Here is a 20,993-nt window from a genome sequence, read left to right on the forward strand (position 1 = left end):
TGTTTGAATTTCCCAGTTTGATGATGTTTGAATGTAAGACCTAAAGGATGTGCAGGAGTTAATCTGGTTATAAACTGGAGGCAAGGGATGATGTGGGTTGGGAGTGGGGAGGAGACCCAAACACCAGAGCTGAAAGATTGTCAGTATATATTTTCAGCCTCTTTGCAAATTTCCTTTCCAGTAAATTTTCACCTCTTTGAAAAATACTAATAAAAGCACATGCCCTACCAGAGACAAACTGTTAGGGGTAGTAATGAAATAGTAGATTTCTTCTTTTCTAGTTGTGCACAGTGTTATTTTTTAACATTAAAATCTGAAGTGTTTTAACAGAGTAAGTTCATTGTGTGCATTTACTTCCACATTTTAAGAAAATAAGTACATATTAAATCATATAATATGTGAATTTTAATAGCCCTCTTGAATAAGACTTAAGAATAATTTCTCCCAATTAATAGGAAAATAAAACTATTATTATTAATGTTGAACACCAGTAACGTGCAAATTTGTGATTAGACTTTCTATTTTCACGTATTTATATGTGAACCTTCCCTTATACATTTTTTCTCAGTTCTTACATTTTAATTTCTTTAATCCCTTATATTTTTGATGATGAACATGTATTTCTTCTACTAAGAAAATTACAAAGCAGGTAATGCTCAAAGATTCTTAAATGAAACCACTTTAACTGAAGTTGATGAAAAATCAAAGCTACAATTATTTTCATAAGTAAACATATATTAATGATATCCAAAGTATCACTTAACTATATGTAAATGATCTTTCTGCATTTAATGCAACACCTGTATACACACGTGTGTGTGTGTGTGTGTGTGTGTGTGTATGAAATTATATAAACCAGATTTAAGGCATCCGGCTATTATAGTTTTCTGCTGTGATTAAACAAACAAATAGTGCTGTATGTTAGGGCATAAAAGAGGGATATATGTGCTCCATTCCACAGCAGACACTTAATTTTGTCTTTCATTTTAATTTCCACAACTACCCAGGATCTAATTGTGTCATATCCAGATTCCTACACCTACTTTTAGATTTTCTCCAAATGATTTCTCTTCCTACAAGAATCTGTTTCAGGCAGCCTTTATATTGAATGGAGAATATTCTTGAAAATGTGGTGGTGGTGGTATAACAGGAAGAGATGCTATCTTTTATTGAGCAGCTACTTTGTGCCAGGAACTATTTCCGCTAAGTCATCTATATGTATTATCTTACTTAATCCTTACAAAAACCCTTTGAGCCTAGGTACTGTTAACCCCATTTTACAGATTGACAGATTCAGAGATGTAGTAAGTGATGGAGTCAGGATTCAAATTCGGGTGGCCTCGATCCAACCCACAGGCAGCTCACCTAACTCAGAGTTCAGTGAGTGTAATAGACCTGCATGTAATGAGGAACATCTTCTTCCCAGTCTCTGGTGACATATTTCCAGTAGTTTTGTATACAACTGAACATGGCATTGGCCAGCTTATGTCCAGTAAGCATCCAAATGAGGTCAAAGGCATGTCGTTTGGGGCATGCTTGGTGATTGCCATCAATTAAATTGGATACCTTAGCATTTTATCCACTTGGGTTTTTTTTTTTCCTCTTGCCACCCATTTTTATGAAGTCCATAAAAATATTTACATAGTTGGGCAGATGCTGCCAAACAGTAAAAATGGCACACTGCTGAAACTGACGTGGTGGGCAGGCAGCCCCTTTATGGGCTAAAATTAAAATGTTTCTCCAGTGGGTGTGCAAAATGCTGTGAAACGCTGTTTGTGGTCACAGTAACGTTCGTGATTATGGATTGTCTGAAGCAGTAACTATGTTGAGTCCTTATGGTAATTTTACTTATCAGATGTTTTTTTTTTTTTTAATTTATTTATTTATTATTTTTTGGCGGGTACACCGAGTTCAATCATCTGTTCTTATACACATATCCCTGTATTCCCTCCCTCCCTTGACTCCCCCCCACCCTCCCCATCCCAGTCCTCTAAGGCATCTTCCATCCTCAAGTTGAACTCCCTTTGTTATACGACAACTTCCCACTGGCTATCTATTTTACAGTTGGTAGTATATATATGTCTGTGCTACTCTCTCGCTTCTTCTCAGCTTCCCCTTCACCCCCTGCTCCCCCCAAACCTCGAGTTCTCCAGTCCATTCTCTGCATCAGCGTCCTTGTTCTTGTCTTGTCACTGAGTTCATCAGTACCATTTTTAGAGTCTGTCACACAGAGTGAAGTAAGTCAGAAAGAGAAAGACAAATTTTGTATGCTATCAGATGTTTTTTCAAATTCCTTTTCAATGCTTAGCTGTTTCAACCAGGCTGTGATTCTGTACTTCCCAGAAACCCTGATTATTCTTGCTTTTATACTATTCCCACTTTAGGTTCTTCTTGCTGACATTAAATTAGGAAAGGGAAAGGACCCTTGACTCTCTTCATCCATGAACCTTCTTTTACAAGTCCAATATCCTTCATCTCCTGAATCGTTGGATACTGTCTGTGTCACTTGACTGAGTGTACTTGAAATCATTCTCCGGTGATTTATTTTAACATATGTGGTTCGTACTTTATGAAATTATACAGAAAATTCTTTAGGACAAAACTTTCCTTTTGCATCCTTCATAAGGCCTTATATTACTGTGTACTGTTTATTGTAGCTATCTAACACACTTCAGGTGAGTTCATTAATGGCTCATAACCCCAGAATATAATCACTTTTTAAAAAAAAGATTATTGGAATACCTTCCCTCCATTACATATAACTTCTGGTCTCTGGGTATTTTAAATTTTTAAAAATCATTTATCTCATATTCCAGACTCATTGTATCTTATTTCAAAAATGGAAGTTTAGTATAACAAAATAATTTATTGTTGTTGTTTAATATATCCGTGAATAATATTCAATGCTGATGAAAGTGTGGGAAGACTCAGGTGGGGCTCTGCCAATAGGTATATATTAGTACAGCCTTTTAGGAAATTACTTTATCTGTGTGAATCAGGAGCCTAAAAAAATTAAGCTCCGGTGGTTTTACCAGATATCTATCCTAAGGAAATAAATCAGAGATAGAGGCAAAATATATGGGTATGTATATTTACCACAGTATTATGATTTATAGTAGCAAAACTTTAAATGCAACTCAAATAGCCTAATAGGAAAATTGTTCAATAAATTGTAGAACATCAATACAACAAACACTAATACTGGTGTTGTGGAAGAATATTTAATGGCATAGGGTATTGTTTAAAATATAGTAAGTTTTAAAAGCTGTCTCCCAAGCCACATATACACTGTGGTCACAGTTTGATTTAAATATAGATACATGTACACACAAGTGAAAGGAAATTTACCAAAAACGTAAAAAGTGGTTTTTTCTGGATGGTGGAACTACAGATGATTTTTATAGTCTTCATACTTCTTTATGTCTTCCAAATATTTTACAAGAGGACATGTTGCTATAATCATGAAACAGTGTTACTTTTTCTTTAAAGAAAAAAGCTTTATGAAAACTGTAGATGTGCAATCATCCATCTGTCTGACTCAGAGTTAAGTACCTTCCATGACAGTTTCCCACATCCATGAATAGAAGAAATACCCTAAACGCAGCGCTCCTGCTTTAGATTCAGTTTGCAGTATAATTTTTTAATATTTCTGGTAGACATTTTGAGTGTTTCCAGGCCACAGGTCAGGGTTTATTTTTTGACATGCTTTGTTTTCAAAGCTGTCTAAATGCTGCATGCAGTGCACACGGGTGACCCACAGTGTTTAGACTTAGGTGCATTTAGTACAGCATTGGATTTATTCCTTTGTTCAGAAAATAAAACCTGAGTTGTTAGGATTCTCTGGTTTACAGAATGGTGGTGTTCTTTGCTTTCCCTCTTGCACTCCCCCTTTTGTAATCTACCCTCAGTGAGATTACTGGAACATTTGTTGCCGCCAGCCCAGGTAGCCTCATGGTCAGGTTCTCCGAGCTGTGATTACGCATGCACGAGGCAGTCTTTGTGAACTTCTCCAAGTGCAGTGGTTATAGCTTTTACTACCATCTCAGGAGCCTACCAGACACAGTTCTTTGGACAAAGTTCACCGCCTCTTGTTGTTCTTTTCTGGGAATAGTCTGGCTCGTCACCCTTGCAAGGTAAGTTCTACCCACTTGCCTCTGGGATTTTATAAAATCCTAAATCTGGGGGAGAAGAATCAGCAGACTTCCATTTGCACCTCAGTCGGTTATGAAACCAAAGAAGAGCTACATGCTGCCTCTGAGCTGACTGTGATGTGCTCTCCCTAAAATTAGCCTCCTCCTTCTGATTTCAGGTCTGTTTTCAGCTTCTTCTCAACTCTTTAGTACTCCTGTCACCGGAGTCTGCTTTAGTGCACTGTCATTAATTACAGTGCCTTACTGCTGTCTTTCCTCTCTATAGGTGAGCTTTTTCTGGACCTTTTTTGAACAGAGCTTTTACTTTAATTTGTGCCTTTCTTGGTATAGTTCACATTAACTCTTCTTTGGGTTATCAGCATCTATGCCAGAAGGTTATTTGTCCTAAGCTAATCACAGACATACTTATTTTCCAGAGGTAGATGCTGTGCCAGATTAGATAACTGATATTCAGTGATGGAGCTCAGATTGGAATTCAAGCTGTTGAATTCCCAAGCCTGGGTACCTGTGAGACGTGGGCTAGGAAGAGAATAAGGCTGTCATTTGAGAGCACGCACAGCATTCTCTGCTCTTCAGTTGTGGTTCTGTATTGTTTACGATTTGTTGATTGTACCCCTTTATGGGAAGGTGGAGAGTATAACAGTGCACGATTTTGCATTGTGGTTGTCCGGCCCCATTGGGACTGCTACGAAGTACTTTTGAGTACAGGGAAGTAAATACTAAAATTCATTCCCTTGCAATTTTTTGTATTTGAACTTTGCTGGAGAACGAATAAGAGAACTTAATGAGCTGAGAAACACGTGTAGTGGGGCACTGAAACAGACATTGTCAAATGGCCCCTAAGTATTTATTTTTCATCTTAATTAAATTTCCCAAAATAAAATATATATTATATCAGCGTATTGAAAAAAATGGGGTTCTTTAGAAAATATATTTAGAATTATTATGTATATGTGTATTTTAGTGAAAACAACTTTATTTTTCTAGTTATAAAAAATAATACGTTCATGTTTAAGAGTTACAGAATACAAAAAAGTAAAAAATATAAAACAGTAGAATTCACCTAAAATTCTAGCACCTATCAGTAACCACTAGTAAGATTCAGTAACCAGATTGTCATTTTTAATATACACACATGGGGTTCATTTACAAACTTGCACAATTTTATAACTGTAAGATCATCACCTACCTGTCTTGTGTGACCTGCCCTTTCTCTCTCCACATCAGTAAATAGAAATCTGTACTGCCTCATTGAATGTCTTCACTTGTTTGGATGTAGCATAATTTCTTTACTCCCTTATTATAGACATTTAGGTTATTTCTAAATTAGTTATACAAACAGTTTTGGTACATCATTATGTCTATAACCTGAACACTTTTTCACTTGAACCATTTTCATTTTTAGAAGTGGAATTTCTGGGCCAAATAGTAATGTATTTTACTTTTTTGTACACATTTCCAAGCTGCCATAAACATTAAAAGCATTTTTTTTAATGCCATAGTATCATGACTTTTTATATTGGCTGCCTCTTTGCAGCTCATTTTTATCTTTCGCTGCTGCAGTTGGTTGTGGTTTCTCACGCTGTATTAAAATCTGAACTTTCAAAGGAAACAGCTGTGGTGTTTTTAGGACAGTTGATTCAGCAGCTGTAAACTGAATGTTTTATCTGTTTCTCTTTCTTTCTTTTTTTTCTTTAAGCTAGTGACAGTGTCCTAAGCAGAACAGAGTGAGTTTTACTGTTGATTGTACAGTGAGAAATTTCACACTTCTCTAAGACTGCTAGAGTTTACTTTCTGGGATGAAAAGGCTGCTGGAGTTTCTTTTTTCTTTCTCCTAGAGCTGTAAAACTTAGGGTATGTGTGAGATGTACTCTGTCTTATCTGAGAATTTCGCAGTGTCCTGTTCTATGGGCAGCAGCTACCCAATTGAGATCCAATAAATAAGAGATGTTATTTTCTGCCATTGCAGCCATTCAGGCAAGAGGATGAAGGGTCTCCTGATGGGGTGGAGGCCCCTTTTCTTCATCCCCGGTCAGGCCCTGTGTCATCCAGCTGCTCACCTGACTTAGGAATCTGTTTTATCTTCTCTTATCTTTTTAATACCAATCCCTTTTTACCTTGTGTCTTAGTTACTTAGTTCTCCTCAAGGACAATGTCTGTGGATATTTCATCTTTGTATTTTCTGTATAGATTAACTGTACTAACTGCCTTAGTAAAGCCCTTTGCTCCTTGTTCGGGATCAGTAAATATTAAATGGCTCAAATGTTGATAACTGTATTGGTAAAACATATTTCTCCTCTTTTACTTTCACACAGAACACTTCACTTCTGACACTTCTTGTCACCAAATGTGTGGTATTTTTTCCAATACCAAGCAATTCTGCGACACCAGCTGGGTGTCCCACAGTTTAACTCATTTCTGACTCTGTCTACCTAGAGATAACATCAGATCCCACAGGTCAAGGGCTCAGACCCTCAAGACTGTCTCCCCCCACCCCAAACACACACACACACACACACACACACACACACACACACACACACACACACACACACACACACACACACACTTCAGCTGCCGATTGCAAGTAGTAGATCCCCAGCTTACCCATCACTTCTATCTAACTGGGCTACAAATCACAGGTTCCCATGACCTCCTCTCTTTTGAATTCGATTATTTGCTAAACAGCTCACAGAACTCAGGGAAACACTTACTTACATTTGCCAGTTTATTAAAGGATATGATAAAGGAAACAGATGTACAGCCAGAGGAAGGGATATGTAGGCTGAGGTCTGGGAGGGCCCAGAGTGCAGGAGCTTCTGTCCCTGTCCAGTAGGAATACATCACCCTCCTGGTACATAAATGTGTTCACCAACTTGAAAACTTTTGAACCCCATACTATTGGGATTTTAAGGAGGCTTCCTCGCAAGGTCAAGACCAATTATTAGCTCCATTTTCAGCCCCTTTCCTCTCTCCAGAGAAGTGGGGGGGAGGGGTGCTGATAATTCCAAGTTTCTAATTATGGGGACCAGCTCTCATTCAGGAGACCACCCAGAGTTACCTTATTAGAACAAAAGATGCTCCTGGTATTCGTAGGAATTTATAAGGTTTCAGGAGCCCTATGTCAGGGACTGGGGATGAAAACCAAATATATATTTCTTATTATAAGTCGCAGTATCACAATAACTTAATATTACTTTTTTCTAGGACCATTTGTATTTTTTTGCTGATATTTTTGTTTTTTACTGTACTCTGGGGGGAAGATAGACCTTGGCCTAAATTACTGGTTTGTTATAACAGGACCTATCAGCATTTTTTTAAGTTAGCTTGACAGTTCCTTTTCTAATATTTATTGTTATGTTACCAACCTAATTATATTATTGTTAGTTTAACAGTGCTTCCGCTGCTAAATTTGTCCTTGGTCTGCTTACATTGACTTATGTTTTTTTCCCTGTGTTTAACAGTTAGTTTAGCTTTTTTAAAAATCCCATTCCCTCTATTTCCTTTGAATAATTATGGCAAATATACTTAGAGGACTCCAGTTTGTAGCCAAATCATAATACAGGGCACACATTGGTTTCTTCTTTTTTTTTTTTTAAAGTACTTTTATTGAGATACAGTTAACAGACAATAAACAGCATATATTTAGAGTGTACAGTTTGGTGTCCCAATCTCCCAATTCATCCCCCCCAACCCTCCCCACTTTCCCCACTTGGTGTCCATGTGTTTGTTCTCTACATCTGTGTCTCTATTTCTGCCTTGCATTTCCTCTTTCATAGTTGCTAGCATTTGCCTTATGTATTGAGGTGCTCCTATATTGGGTGCATATATATTTATAATTGTTATCGCCTCTTCTTGGATGGATCCCTTGATCTTGATGTAATGTCCTTTCTTGTCTCTTGTAACATTTTTTATTTTAAAGTCTATTTTATCTGATATGACTATTGCTACTGCAGCTTTCTTTTATTTTCATTTGCATGGAATATCTTTTTCCATCCCCTCACTTTCCGTCTGTATGTGTGCCTAGATCTGAAGTGGGTCTCTTGTAGACAGCATATATATGAGTCTTGTTTTTGTATCCATTCAGCCAGTCTGTGTCTTTTGGTTGGTGCATTTAGTCCATTTACATTCAAGGTAATTATTGATATGTATGTTCCTATTACCATTTTCTTAATTGTTTTGTTGTTGTTTTTGTAGGTCCTTTTCATCTCTTATGTTTCCCGCTTAGAGAAGTTCCTTTAGCATTTGTTGTAGGGCTGGTTTGGTGGTGCTGAATTCTCTAAGCTGTTGCTTGTCTGTAAAGCTTTTGATTTTTCCTTCGAATCTGAATGAGATCCTTGCTGGGTAGAGTATTCTTGGTTGTAGGGTCTTCCCTTTCATCACTTGAAATATATCATGCCACTCCCTTCTCACTTGCTTTTTAATTCTTCTAGGCCTTTGGTAAACTTTTCAATCTTTGCATCCAGCCTTTTTTCAAAGTCCTGGGTCATCTTCACCATCATTATTCTGAATTCTTTTTCTGTAAGGGTGCCTATCTCCTCTTCATTTAGTTGTTTTTCTGGGGTTTTATCCTGTCCCTTCATCTGGTACAAAGTCCTCTGCTTTTTCATTTTCTCTATCTTTCTGTGGCTGTGGTTTTCTGCTCCACAAGACAAAATACTGCTGATACTGCTTGATACTGCTGTCTGCCCTCTTGTGGAGGAAACTCTCTAGGAGGCTTGTGGGTGCTTCCTGATGGGAGGGACTGATGGTAGGTAGGTCTGGGTGGGCAGAGCTCAGTGAAACTTTAATCCAATTTGGTGGGCAGAGCTCAGTAAAACTTTAATCTGCTTGTCTGTTAATGGGTGGGGCTGTGTTCACACCTTGTTGGTTGTTTGGCCCGAGGCTACCCAGCACTGGAGCTTACAGGCTCTTTGGTGGGGCTAACGGTGGACTCTACACGCCAATGAGCACTTCTCAGAACCCCCACTGCCATTGCCCCTGTCTCCTCGGTGAGGCACAGCTGCCCCCCACCTCTGCAGGCAACCCCCCAACACCAGCAGGTAGGTCTGGTTCAGTCTCCTCTGAGGTCACTGCTCCTTCCCCCGGGTCCTGGTGAGCACACTTTTTTGCATGCCCTCCAAGAGTGGAGTCTCTGTTTCCCCCAGTCCTGTGGAGGTCCTGCAATCAAATCCTGCTGGCTTTCAAAGTCTGATTCTCTGGAGATTCCTCCTCCCATTGCTGGACTTCCAGGTTGGGAAGCCTGACGTGGGGCTCAGAACCCTCACTTTAGTGGGTGGGCTTCTGCAGTATAACTGTTCTCCAGTTTGTGAGTCACCCACCCAGCATTTATGGAATTTGATTTTAAAGCGATTGTGCCCCTCCTACCGTCTCATTGCGGCTTCTCCTTTGTCTTTGGATGTGGGGTGGCTTCTTCTGGTGAGTTCCAGTGTCTTTCTGTTGATGATTGTTCAGCAGTTAGTTGTAATTGCGGTGCTCTTGCAAGAGGGAGTGAGCGCATGTCCTCCTACTCCGCCATCTTAATCCTATCTCACACATTGGTTTCTTGTAAATGTAAAGTTGACCTTGAGTACCTATGATTTGCTAAGTACTTTAAATTAATTAACATTTATTTTCACAACAGTCTTTCAAAGAGTTATTTGTGATCAGTGGTTGGGACTTCAGGAAGGCTTTCCCCTCAAGAAACTGTAGTAAACTTTTAAAAAGTAACACTCAAAGACACCTAGCTTCAAGGAGACAGTGTAACTTGGTTACTTTTGTCTCTGAACTTCCCTGCAACTCCCTTGTCTATAGTAATAATACTCCTGAAGAGAGAATATATCAAGAAGAGAGATCTCACAAGCCTGGGTACATAAACAATGGAGAGGCACTTTGAGTCTATTCCAGTGTTTCTTAGGAGGGATGGAGCTTCAGCTTTCCCTCATCGAGAGAAAAAAAAGAAGTAGCTATGCAGGGCCCAGTCAAAGCCAGGGCCTCTTTTACCAGACCACACTGCGTCGTCACCGAGTCACCATGTACCGTAAGAGCAACTATTTTACAGTACCACCTGATTAAATATTTCCAGAGCTAAGTAAATTAGTCTCCTCATTTAGCCAGGAAATGGTTCAGTGAACCTCAAATAAACTATGCTTCCTAATTCAGGGCGTTTGTACAGTTCCAGCCTGTCTCTTATCTCTTGACTTTACAAGATGTCTTTGTTCATGTGCATCTTAAAAATAAGATGATAGAGTCTGTTAGGAGCAGCATTTTTACCCATTTAATCCCAGTGTTTAGAGGGGAGTGGTGGTCCTGATGTTGCGTTGGTCTCATGGTACCGTACCCTGTGACAATCCACTTAGCATTTCTAAGCTACACATTCTTGCCTTTTGAGTCAGTGTTTTGAGTGAGAACTGAGCCTGCCTCTTTAGCCAGAGTAACTTTGGAACCTCCCTTTACTGTTCACTTTAACATTTATAGTGCACATCTGACGCAATTCTGATTGCTACAGCTCTGAATTATGCCTTATCTAGAGCAAAATTTTAATCCAGACCTATCTTCTATATCAGGCAGCCAGGCTTTAGATTATGCTTCTTTGCAATTTGTGAATATGTATTATGATACAAATTAAAGGTAATATTGTTTTTTAGTCCAGGCAAAACATGCTCAAGGCAACAAAGCATTATCTCTAGAAAAAGGAAATGTTCTGGGAAAGAAACAAAAGTTGGCCATGCTGCTACCTACCTCTTTGATTCATGTATTAGATACTTTTGTATTGTTGTTGATTTAATAATTTGAACATATTCCAGAGGGCACAATTTTTAAAAATCTTTTATAAATCCTTCTTTGGGGTTTATAAAGAACATTATGGTATCCATTCTTTATTACAATAAAACTCTGAGCATGCCAAGGTAAAGTGGGGAGCAGCTTTAAAAGGAGAAAACATACCTTTTACCTTTCTGGAGAGGAGGGCTGTTTTAAATTGATTCCATCACTTTGACCCTCATAGTTTTATTTTTTTGTTTGTTTGTTTTTTTGGCACACGGGCTTAGTTGCTCCGTGGCATGTGGGATCTTCCTGGAGCAGGGATCGAACCTGGGTCCCCTGCATTGGCAGGCGGATTCTTAACCACTGTGCCACCTAGGAAGCCCCCTCATAGTTTTAAATTTTGATTTAGAAACAAAGTAAAACATGTCTGGTTGAAACAGAAAAGTGCTCTAGATGGACCATGCCAAGGGGAAAATCAGAGAGATCCCTTGTGCCCACCACCCATTTCCACCTAGAAATTCACTTTGCTGAGATCTTCTTTGCACAAATCTTGGAGGTTCCTTATATTTTGCTTTAGTAAAGTAGATTTTTACTAGCTGACAAATGGAGTTTTTGGTTAAAAAAAATGAAGAATAAAATAGGAATAGTCACCTTACTGATTTTCGCAAGGTCACATGGCAAGTCTACATAGCAAACTAACATGATCGTTAAAAGAATACATTCTTATGAACCTGTAATCCTATATAATATAAATCTGCAGCATTTTCTATTTTTAGGGGATTATACTTGAAAATCATGTGTGCAAATATATATTTTAACACAAATTCATTGTAAAATAATAATATTGTGCTTTTTCTGTATGAGACACTAAGTGTTCTACACATACAGATCCACAATTGTAAAATCCAAAAAAAGCTCTGAAAACTAAAAATATTTTTCATAAATTTGCCTGAACTCATTTGGTGCTAAAACACGACCTGAATTTACTTAAGGCTATTTATAGCTCTTTATTTATTCTATTTAATTTGAATATCCACTTATTTCCTGCAGAAATGCTAGTGTGCTTGCTTGTGAAGTGCTGTCCCAGGCCCTGCTAGTTCTGCATGTTTGTTGGCCTCAGTATGTTCCATTTTACCTTTATGAAAAAGTAAAATTCTGAATCTCAGAATACATTTGGCCAGAAAATATTCAGATAACAGATTTTGGACCTGTATTTACTCTTTTACTCCTTCAACAGGGCTATAAGATAGGTACTGTTCTTGTCCATGTTTTATAGATGAGGAAACTGACTGAGGAAAAGGAGATGAAGTGCCTGGACCAAGCTCACACAGCCAGTAAGGGATGGAGCTGGGATGTGAGCCCGGGTGTTCCAGCTCTTGAGTCTGTTCTCTGAACCATCATGTTCTCCTACCTCTGTTTATAAAGTGACTTACTTGGAATGTTGAAAGAAGTTAGGAATTTAATGCTGGTTCTCTGAGTTGTACCGCTGTGGTTTGTTTTCTAAGTCATTAATTTCTAAACTTTTGACTTGGGAGATAGTAGAAGTGTAATAGGGTATAGGTACTTGCATTCTTTTTATATTACCTTTCATATTACTTTTTGTATTACCTGTCTTTGTGTCTGACCTAACCAGTAATCTTTATATGTGTAGTTTTCAAAAAAGTTCCATTTTAATCACATATCCCCTTGCTAGATCCCCATCTGCTTCCCTGTTCTCTGAATTTACATTTACATTTTAACTTTTTATATATTTGTATTTTTTTTTTTTTTGCACGTCTTTACAGGATAACTGAACATATATTTGACACTAGAATGTATCCTTACAGTCCACTTGAAAATCACTATGCCACATGAGAACCAAAGTTTACCAGTTAAATTACAGTGATAATTTAATAAACTAGTGAGAGTAGGACAAATGATAAATTCTTTTTCTAGATGACTATTCCAAGTTATTGCTTTAGCTCCTATGCTGGCTTCCGTGATAAATTTTTCAAGAAGGATAGTGTATCATAGGCAAAGTATTCTTTGCCCATTTTCTCATGTCTATTATGTTTCATCCTCTGAGAACTTACCTGTATTTGTTGCATATTTACATATGTAAAATTCACATGATTTTGTGAGTTTAAGTATGGATATTGCAGTTGTGTGTAATATCATGGTTTCAGAGTTACTGAAGGATGAATGTAATCCATTTTTTAAAAGGATTTCTATAGGTTCTCAAAATTCATTTCAGAACAGAGAGTGATCTTACAACTTTAAGACATGGACACTATATTAAAGTATCTGTTATATTTGTAATTGTGATATTTGTGTCCTTTTGTCTCACATGGAATATTCTGTATACAAGAACATTGAATTTATAGTAGGAGAGAGTACTAGACTTTTAACTGAATAAACATCTATTTGTATTGAATTATAAGTGATTTATTTTATCTCCAAAACAGCAACTTTTCCTTTATTTTTGTTTTGGGGAAGGAGAACTGTTGGGGTGGAGGGCTTGGGAAAGTTATTTAGATTGTTGTTTGGTTATTTTAAGAAAAGTCACTAGTTTTACATCATGATATTAGGCCTCAAGTCTAAAAAACATTCCACATGTTTTTTTACCTTCACTAAAGGGATCAAAAAAAATACTGAATGAGGTCAATGTTGTATGCACTAGATACAGAGTCCAATCTTGATTTTCAATGGGAAAAACAAATCTGTTACTTTTTTATGGGATATACATCTGTCTCCTTTTATTAGAAGCTTTGAAATTATTAACCTTAGCTTTGAGATGTATTTAATAGTCATGGTTGATATCTCTGCTCAGTTAGTGTCACATTCCTCCTTGGGTATGTTCCCAGCGCTTTTCATTGCTAATCTCTGGGTTAAACCCAAAGAGTTCTAGGAATCTCCCTTTCAGTTATCCCTTTTGAAACCTTGTTTTTAATAACACTTTTCTTTCTTGGCTTGCATGACATTTTATCTTTCTTTTCCTTTCTTTTTGCCGTTTGCAAAGACTCTTGGGAGGATTTGACAGATTTGGTGGAGCAAATGCGCGATGATACAGAAGGTGCGTGCCACACCAACATCTTTCAGCTTTTTTTCCTTCTTTCTTTCTTTTTCTTTCTTTCTTTTTTTTTTTTTTTTATAATTTTCTAACCACCTTTTGATTGTTTTCATAAGGGGAAGTGTCCGCTTTAGGTTTTATTTCCCATGACTGTTACTGGAGCAGTAAGCATGTTTGCCAGATTTTCCATGCAGGTACTTCATACAGGATTAGGGTCTTCAGAGTCTTGCACTTAAAATCTTTATCTTTCTGGTTCCAAGTAAAGTGGGATTAATATATGTTTATGCTGTTCCTTTAGGATAATAACATGTTCAAAGGGGACTTTATTTCAAGATTTTATCATTTTCCTATGGCTGTTTTTTCATTTGTTAGGAAGATGTAAATTTTTTTATCATTCATGAAATATATATATGTATATATACACACACCTACCAGGAACTTGAAATCTTGAATATTCAATTCTTAGGTGTGGCATGTTGCTCTGATTTGTAGATTTCCCATAACATTAAAGTCACTGTGAGCTTGGTCATGTAATAGCATTCCTTTCTGGTGGAATTACCTTGAAAAGCAGCACATATGTTCAGATGTATGAAGGTTCCCCAAACCAATAATTATTTCTTCTGTAATTGGCACATAACTTTAGGGATCTCAAGGTGATTTATACATTTTACAATAAAAATAGAAAAAGTGAAGTTTGGCTCCACTTTATCATTTTACATTCTCCCACTTTGGCTGGGCAACTAAAAGTCCCCCAGCTTCAGTGGACACTCTCTTAGCACACACCCACCCACCGCTCTGCCCACATTGGCCTTTTCACTGGCTTCATGTGCTGCCCTCACCATCCTCTCCTGCCTTGTTCCTGTGACAAGAGCATTTACTTCCCTTCTCCCTCCCCCTGCACCCCCTGCATCCCCAGTTAGTCTAGGTGAGAGCTCTATGAAGTGATCCCTGACAGCTTTGGCCCAGTTCATTTCTCCATTCACTCAAGTCCTACAGAACTTGGAGCTTAAGACTTTTTACTTGTTCTCTAATTCTTGTGTGTTTGCATTCCTAATTAAAGTGTAAAATCCTGGAGAGAAAAGATTGTCTTAAACTCCTTGGTATTCGTCTCAGACTTAGGACAGTATCGTCCTCAGTAGATTTGGTAACACCAGACAAAAACCTAAGGCAGTTTTCTCTCTCCAGTGATGCCCAGTAGTTTCTTCTTCAGCACTTTACTTTGAATGAGTAACTTACCCTGTTTCATCTCATTTCCTGTAGTCAAACTATCTTTCTATTCCATCTTTGAGTCTACTTTTAATATAATTAGTTTTATATATTTTGATGAAAAAAAACCAATCAGTATTGTCTAGTTGATTGACAGTTCATAGACAAGAAAAAACAAGAGGACAGTGTTGATTCATTCAGTGAGCACTGCTTACTGTGTTAGCTGCCGTTATCATCATCATTGTTATTATTATTATTGACCAGGCACTAGATAGGTTTAAGGTTCGATTCCTTTAATAGACTATGTACTGAAGAAAAATGCTGCATAACGGCCAACAAATCTATTCCCTTCTTAGAGACCTCTTCCCTATGACTTAGCCCTGGCAAAATTCTGTTTCTTTAGTCTGAGGTACTTCTGCAAGAATCAAGCCTACTACAAGAGTCAGTCTCCTCTTTTTCATTTCTTTTTTGCTGGAATTTTTGTGAATGATTATCATAGGTGATATCAAAAAGGGAAAAACCCAGAAGATGTGTGAAGTTTTTTTTTTTATTGTAGTATAGTTGAATTACAGTGTTGTATTAATTACTGCTGTACAGCAGAGTGACTCAGTTATACACATATATACATTCTTTTTCATATTCTTTTCCATTATGGTTTATCACAGGATATTGAATATAATTCCCTGTGCTATACAGTAGGACCTTGTTGTTTATCCATTCTATATGTACCCATTCGCATCTGCTAACCCCAGCCTCCCACTCCATCCCTCCCCATACCCCTTGGCAGCCACTATTGTATTCTCTATGTTTCTGTTTCATAGACAGGTTCATTTGTGTCATATTTTAGATTCTACATATAAGTGATATCATATGGTATTTGTCTTTCTCTTTCTGACGTACTTCACTGAGTGTGATAATCTCTAGTTGCATCCATGTTGCTGCAAATGGCATTATTTTGTTCTTTTTTATGGCTGAGTAGTATTCCATTGTATATATGTACCACATCTTCTTTATCCATTCATCTGTCAATGGACGTTTAGGTTGTTTCCATGTCTTGGCTATTGTGAATAGTGCTGCTGTGAACATAGGGGTACATGTAAGAAGATGTGAATTGTTTTACTTTGATGGTCTTAGTAGATTACCAGTAAAGTGGTATATAGTAATATTAGCCAAGAATCTATTTACAGAAAAGTCTTTCTGGAACATAGCTTAAAAAAAGAAAATCAGAGTGGGGGAAGGAAAATGGCTTTACTTGTTAACTTTTTTTGAGTCATTTCATCCTTGTCTTTTTAATGTAATTTTCTACATCTCCTCTCATTTCAGTTATATGAAATGCTAGAATTTTGCTGTTGACATAACTTAGAGTTTTTGTAAATGAGTACTTGTAACAAGAATGAACATGAGTTATGAAGTATTACCCACACATAACACCCATAGCAGCTCAGGGTCTGGGGAGGAGCCTGCAGTCAGAACTGGAGAAAGCTGCTGATGTATTATGTATGCTCAGATCTTTTCAGGAGGAGACCTTCACTGCTGAGCTGTTTTAATTCTTTTTCTTATCTGTTGTTATGGATGTGTCTGTCATAAGAGGTGGCTTTTTAGTAGGCAGAATGTTAACACTGGCTTCCAGACTCCTGAAAGTCTGCTTTTTAAAATAACAAACTTTAGGAGGTCGCAGATTTGAACTGTTAGCTTTGGGGTTTACTTTTTCTTTTGCTTTGTTTTGATTTTGACAAGATTGAAGGTTTTCCTGGTGAACTGATTTCTTACAGTGATGGTTGATTTTACAGTCAATGCGTCTGTAAATCCTGTCTGGTAAAATATGAAATGTCTTCTTAAGGTGGAATTGTATCATGCTTACAACATTGATCAATTATGTCACATCTCATCTCATTATATGTTATTAATTTGAGTCTAAAAGTTTTGAAACTCACTAGGAAATTATGAGGATTAAATGAAATAATAAAAGCACATGGTTTATTATCTTTAGTTTCTTAATAAATACTGAATTCCTATCTGCACTCATTACAAACCTTTTAAACAGATTTTGTGAATTTGCAGTTGCCCAGATTACTCATCTCTCTGAGCACTGGAGTGGCTGGGACATTACTTGAATTAGGGAAATAATATACTTGTGTGACATAATGTCTGATCAAGATGGCTTTCTAGTTCCTTGATATATTTTGTGAGTTAAGACTTAATGTCTGCCATTTTGAAAAATGGAAGGAACATATCTAAGAGATTTTCCAGCATTTAGTACTGTATCACATAGACATTCAATGAAGGTTTAAGTTAAATAAAATTGTTAAACTTATTTATGGAGGACCATAATAATTTTGATAGCTAACAATTTTTTATTCTTAATACATCCCAAACATTTCTAAATGCCTAACAGACATGAACTTGTTTAGTCTTCAAAACTCTATCATCCTCTTATGGATGAAGAAAGTAAGGCCTACAGAGTTAAGAAACTTTCCCAGTGGGATACTACTCAGCAATAAAAGGAACAAACTATTGATAACCTAGATGGATCTCTCAAGAACTCTGCTGAGTGAAAAAAAGCCCATTTTTAAAGTTACATACTGTATGATTCCATTTATATAACATTCTTGAAATGACAGCACTACAGAAATGGAAAATAGATTAGTAGTTGCCGTGGGTTATAAGGGGGTAGGAGACAGGAGGGAAGTGCTTGTGGCTGTAAAAGGTCAAAATGAGGTATCCTTATGATATAGTTCAGTGTCTTATCCTGGTTGTGATAAGTTACTTTAGTTTTGAAAGATGTTACCTTTGGGGGAACTAGGTTAAGGGTACAGAATATCTCTCTATTATTTCTTACAACTGTATATGAATCTACAATTATCTCCAAATAATAAGTGAAAGAAAGAAAAAGAAAAGAGGAGAAGAGACGAGACGAGAGAAGTGAAGAGAAGAGAAGAGAGAAGCTTGCTTAGGGTTACACAGCTAGGGGAAGGGTTCAAGTAGAGTTCCAACTCCAGCAGGCGAGCTCCAGAGTTTGTGCTCTTAACCACTATACCAAAGTTCAAACCTGGTTGACTCTCAAAAATACTTTTTCTTCAAAACTCTGTACACACGTCATTTATTTCTAAATATCTAGAAGAAAAGTTTCATGAAACAACACATAACCTTACTATGTGGGACATACTAAATCAATTTTTATACGCCACTAAGGTGTTGTGACCTTTAGTTTGAAAGATAGTCCAGTATCCTGTACTGCCTTTCTGGTGTATATCCATTTCAGCTCTAGCTACCAAGATATAAGCAAAAGAGCTCTTCCAGCAATGCTAGTATGTTGGGTTCTGTTCCCAGCCTATAATTGCTGGCACCCTTTAAAGGCTGGGCCAGTAACCTTGCATCCCTCTATTTCTGTGTAAACCATCTCCTCTGATGGAAACATCTTATTTCTAATCATTGCTACTATTACCTCTTTGCTAGTGATTATCCAAACCCAAACTTTAGTTTGTATTTACAACTATGTGATGAAAATTATGTTTAGAATGCTTCCACATCATTGTATCCTTTACTGTATCCAAAGCCAAGCTGATTTTTCCTCTTACTTCCAAAACAGTTATTCAATTTTTTTCATTTCCATTTTCAGCACAGTATTCAAGGCTCACAGGGCAAAAACTTTAGGTTATTCTTAACTCCTCTGTTTCCTTAACAGGTCCAGTTCTTTAAGTCAAGCCATTTTGATCCTCTCCCCCAAATTCTTCAGATTCACTTTGCATAATCCTTTCAAACTAATCATCCTCAAACAAAGTTCTAATCATAGGATTTCCCTGCTCAAAACCTACAGTGGTTCCCATCGCCTGCTCCCTGGATATGCAGGTCTAGTTTCAGAGACCGGTCATTTGACTCTACCCTTCCTGTCTTCCAGTTCTCCCCAGGAAGAACTCCCCACTCCGTTCTTATTTCCTTCACCTCACTTCACGTACCCATTCTCCCCACTTGGAATACTCTCTTCCATGTTTTCTGTGAATTTCATATTAGGAATTTCAAATCCTGTACTGGAATTTATCATGCTTTTATCTATATTACTTTTGTGTTGTCTCATTTGGAGCACAAGGGTACCGTATTCCAGGGAGTTAAGGGTAGAGCTTGTTCCTGTATTTTGTCAAAGTTGGGGTTAACTCTACTTACAAACAAAAAAATTAGCCTATTACTGTTTCTTGGATACTGGCGAAGGACACAACAAAAGTCTTTATTACTCATGACACTGCAAGCCTGAGCATCACCATATTTGCATCAGTTCCTCTTGCAGCAGAGTTGCAGCTGGGAGACACTGTATGGCTTAGGAAAATGCTACGCATGCGGTGATTCTGTGTGGCAGCTGAGGAACACTGAGTTTGGGGAACTGTTGCTTTTGTAGGAAGCAATAGGAAAGCTTCCTCTCTTATGATGATCAGTTGCATAAACAATCCTGAGAAATGGCCTGGGTAAAAGAGCATTCAGGGCCTTGCTGTCTTGATACAACCCATAAAGACGTAGTAGTACAAGAAGTCCAAGGAGGATTGTCTCTCTCAATATTTTACAGGTTAGATATAAAGAAACTAGAAATTTCCCCAATATCATTCAGGGACTGTGAGAGAGGCAGCTGTAACTCTTCTAGGTCAGAGATCTAACTGTGCTAGATCACTGTGTTGCTCCCTAATGTTTAACTTATTTCTGTGGAATAAATTGAGCAGAGTAAGGAACTCTTGAATTTGTACTTATCACCTAAATTTCTTATGTTGCATCAAAACAAAGAAGACTGACTATTGTCCCAGCTTCTAGGTGTTCCCAGAAATCTTCTGGGTATTCTTCTGTGGTATGGAATTCTTCAGGTAAAGGTACTTGAAGAAGTTTGGGATTATATTATGATATGGGAGGCCAGTGAAGAAGAAATCAGTGTGGTTTCTTATGAACTCTTGGACAAGCTGGATTAGAAATGGACATCTTTTAAAGATTAGAGAAATAGATACCTAAAAGAGAAGTGTTTTCCTCTGTTGCTCACAACACTTCTGACACTAAATGTGTGGGAAGGTTTTCCCACAACCACCAGTTCTCCAATACTAATTCAATTCTGACACTGTCTACCTGGGATTAACACAGACTCCACAAGATGCCCCCTCACTTTATATGCCAATCCCAAGTCTAAGTTGTCACCTGTCCTTCTGACCAACCAGCTATGAATCAGAGGTTTCTATGACCCCTCTTCAAGTTTTATAATAGACTGGCTCAGACAACTCAGGAAAAGAATTTACTTGCTAGATTACAGGTGTATTATAAAAGAACACAACTCAAGAACAGCCAGATGGAAGTGATGCATAGGGCAAAGTATGTGGGAAGGAGCTTGAAACTTCCATACCTTCTCTGGGCACATCACCCTCCCAGCAACTCCATGTATTCACTAACCACAAGCTCTCTGAACACTTTCCTTTAGGATTTTATGGAGGCCTCATTATGTAGGCATCATTGATTAAATCGTGGTCTTTGATGTTTGAGCTGTCTCCAGCCCTTCTTCCCTCCCTGGATTTGGAGGTGGGAGGGGATGGCTGAAAGTTCCAACCCTCTTATACCACTGGTCCCCCCTGGCAACTGGCCCTCCCATCCTTAAGGGCTTTCTAAAATTCACCTCATTAGCATAAATTCTGTGTTTGAAAGGGACTTGTTATGAATAACAAAGATGCTCCTTTTATAATACCTTTAACTTTGGAGCTATTTCAGAACTAGAAACAAAAACCAAATATAACAAAAGATGCACCTATGGCTCTTATCCATTGAGAAATTACTAGGGTTTTAGGAGCTCTGTGTTAGGAACTAGGGGCTTAGATACATAGATG

General features: G+C 37.7%; 1 protein-coding gene across 16 annotated transcripts in view; it reads left to right on the forward strand.

Moving 5' to 3' along the window:
• RUFY3 (RUN and FYVE domain containing 3) overlaps positions 1–20,993 on the forward strand; it is an 80,875-nt gene that overhangs the window by 20,687 nt on the left and 39,195 nt on the right. For 11 of the 16 annotated variants that reach the window (XR_009052482.1, XR_009052483.1, XR_009052484.1 and 8 more), the window contains exon 2: positions 13,894–13,947. The exons of the other annotated variants lie outside the window; for them this stretch is intronic. Coding sequence is in view for 7 of the 11 variants with exons in the window: in XM_057725428.1 (XP_057581411.1) it covers positions 13,894–13,947 (54 nt within the window). In the remaining 4 variants the exon portion in view is untranslated. The remainder of the gene's footprint in view (positions 1–13,893; positions 13,948–20,993) is intronic. 16 annotated transcript variants of the gene reach the window in all.

The sequence above is a fragment of the Hippopotamus amphibius genome, chromosome 3 (assembly GCF_030028045.1).
Source record: "Hippopotamus amphibius kiboko isolate mHipAmp2 chromosome 3, mHipAmp2.hap2, whole genome shotgun sequence".
Lineage (NCBI taxonomy): Eukaryota > Metazoa > Chordata > Mammalia > Artiodactyla > Hippopotamidae > Hippopotamus > Hippopotamus amphibius.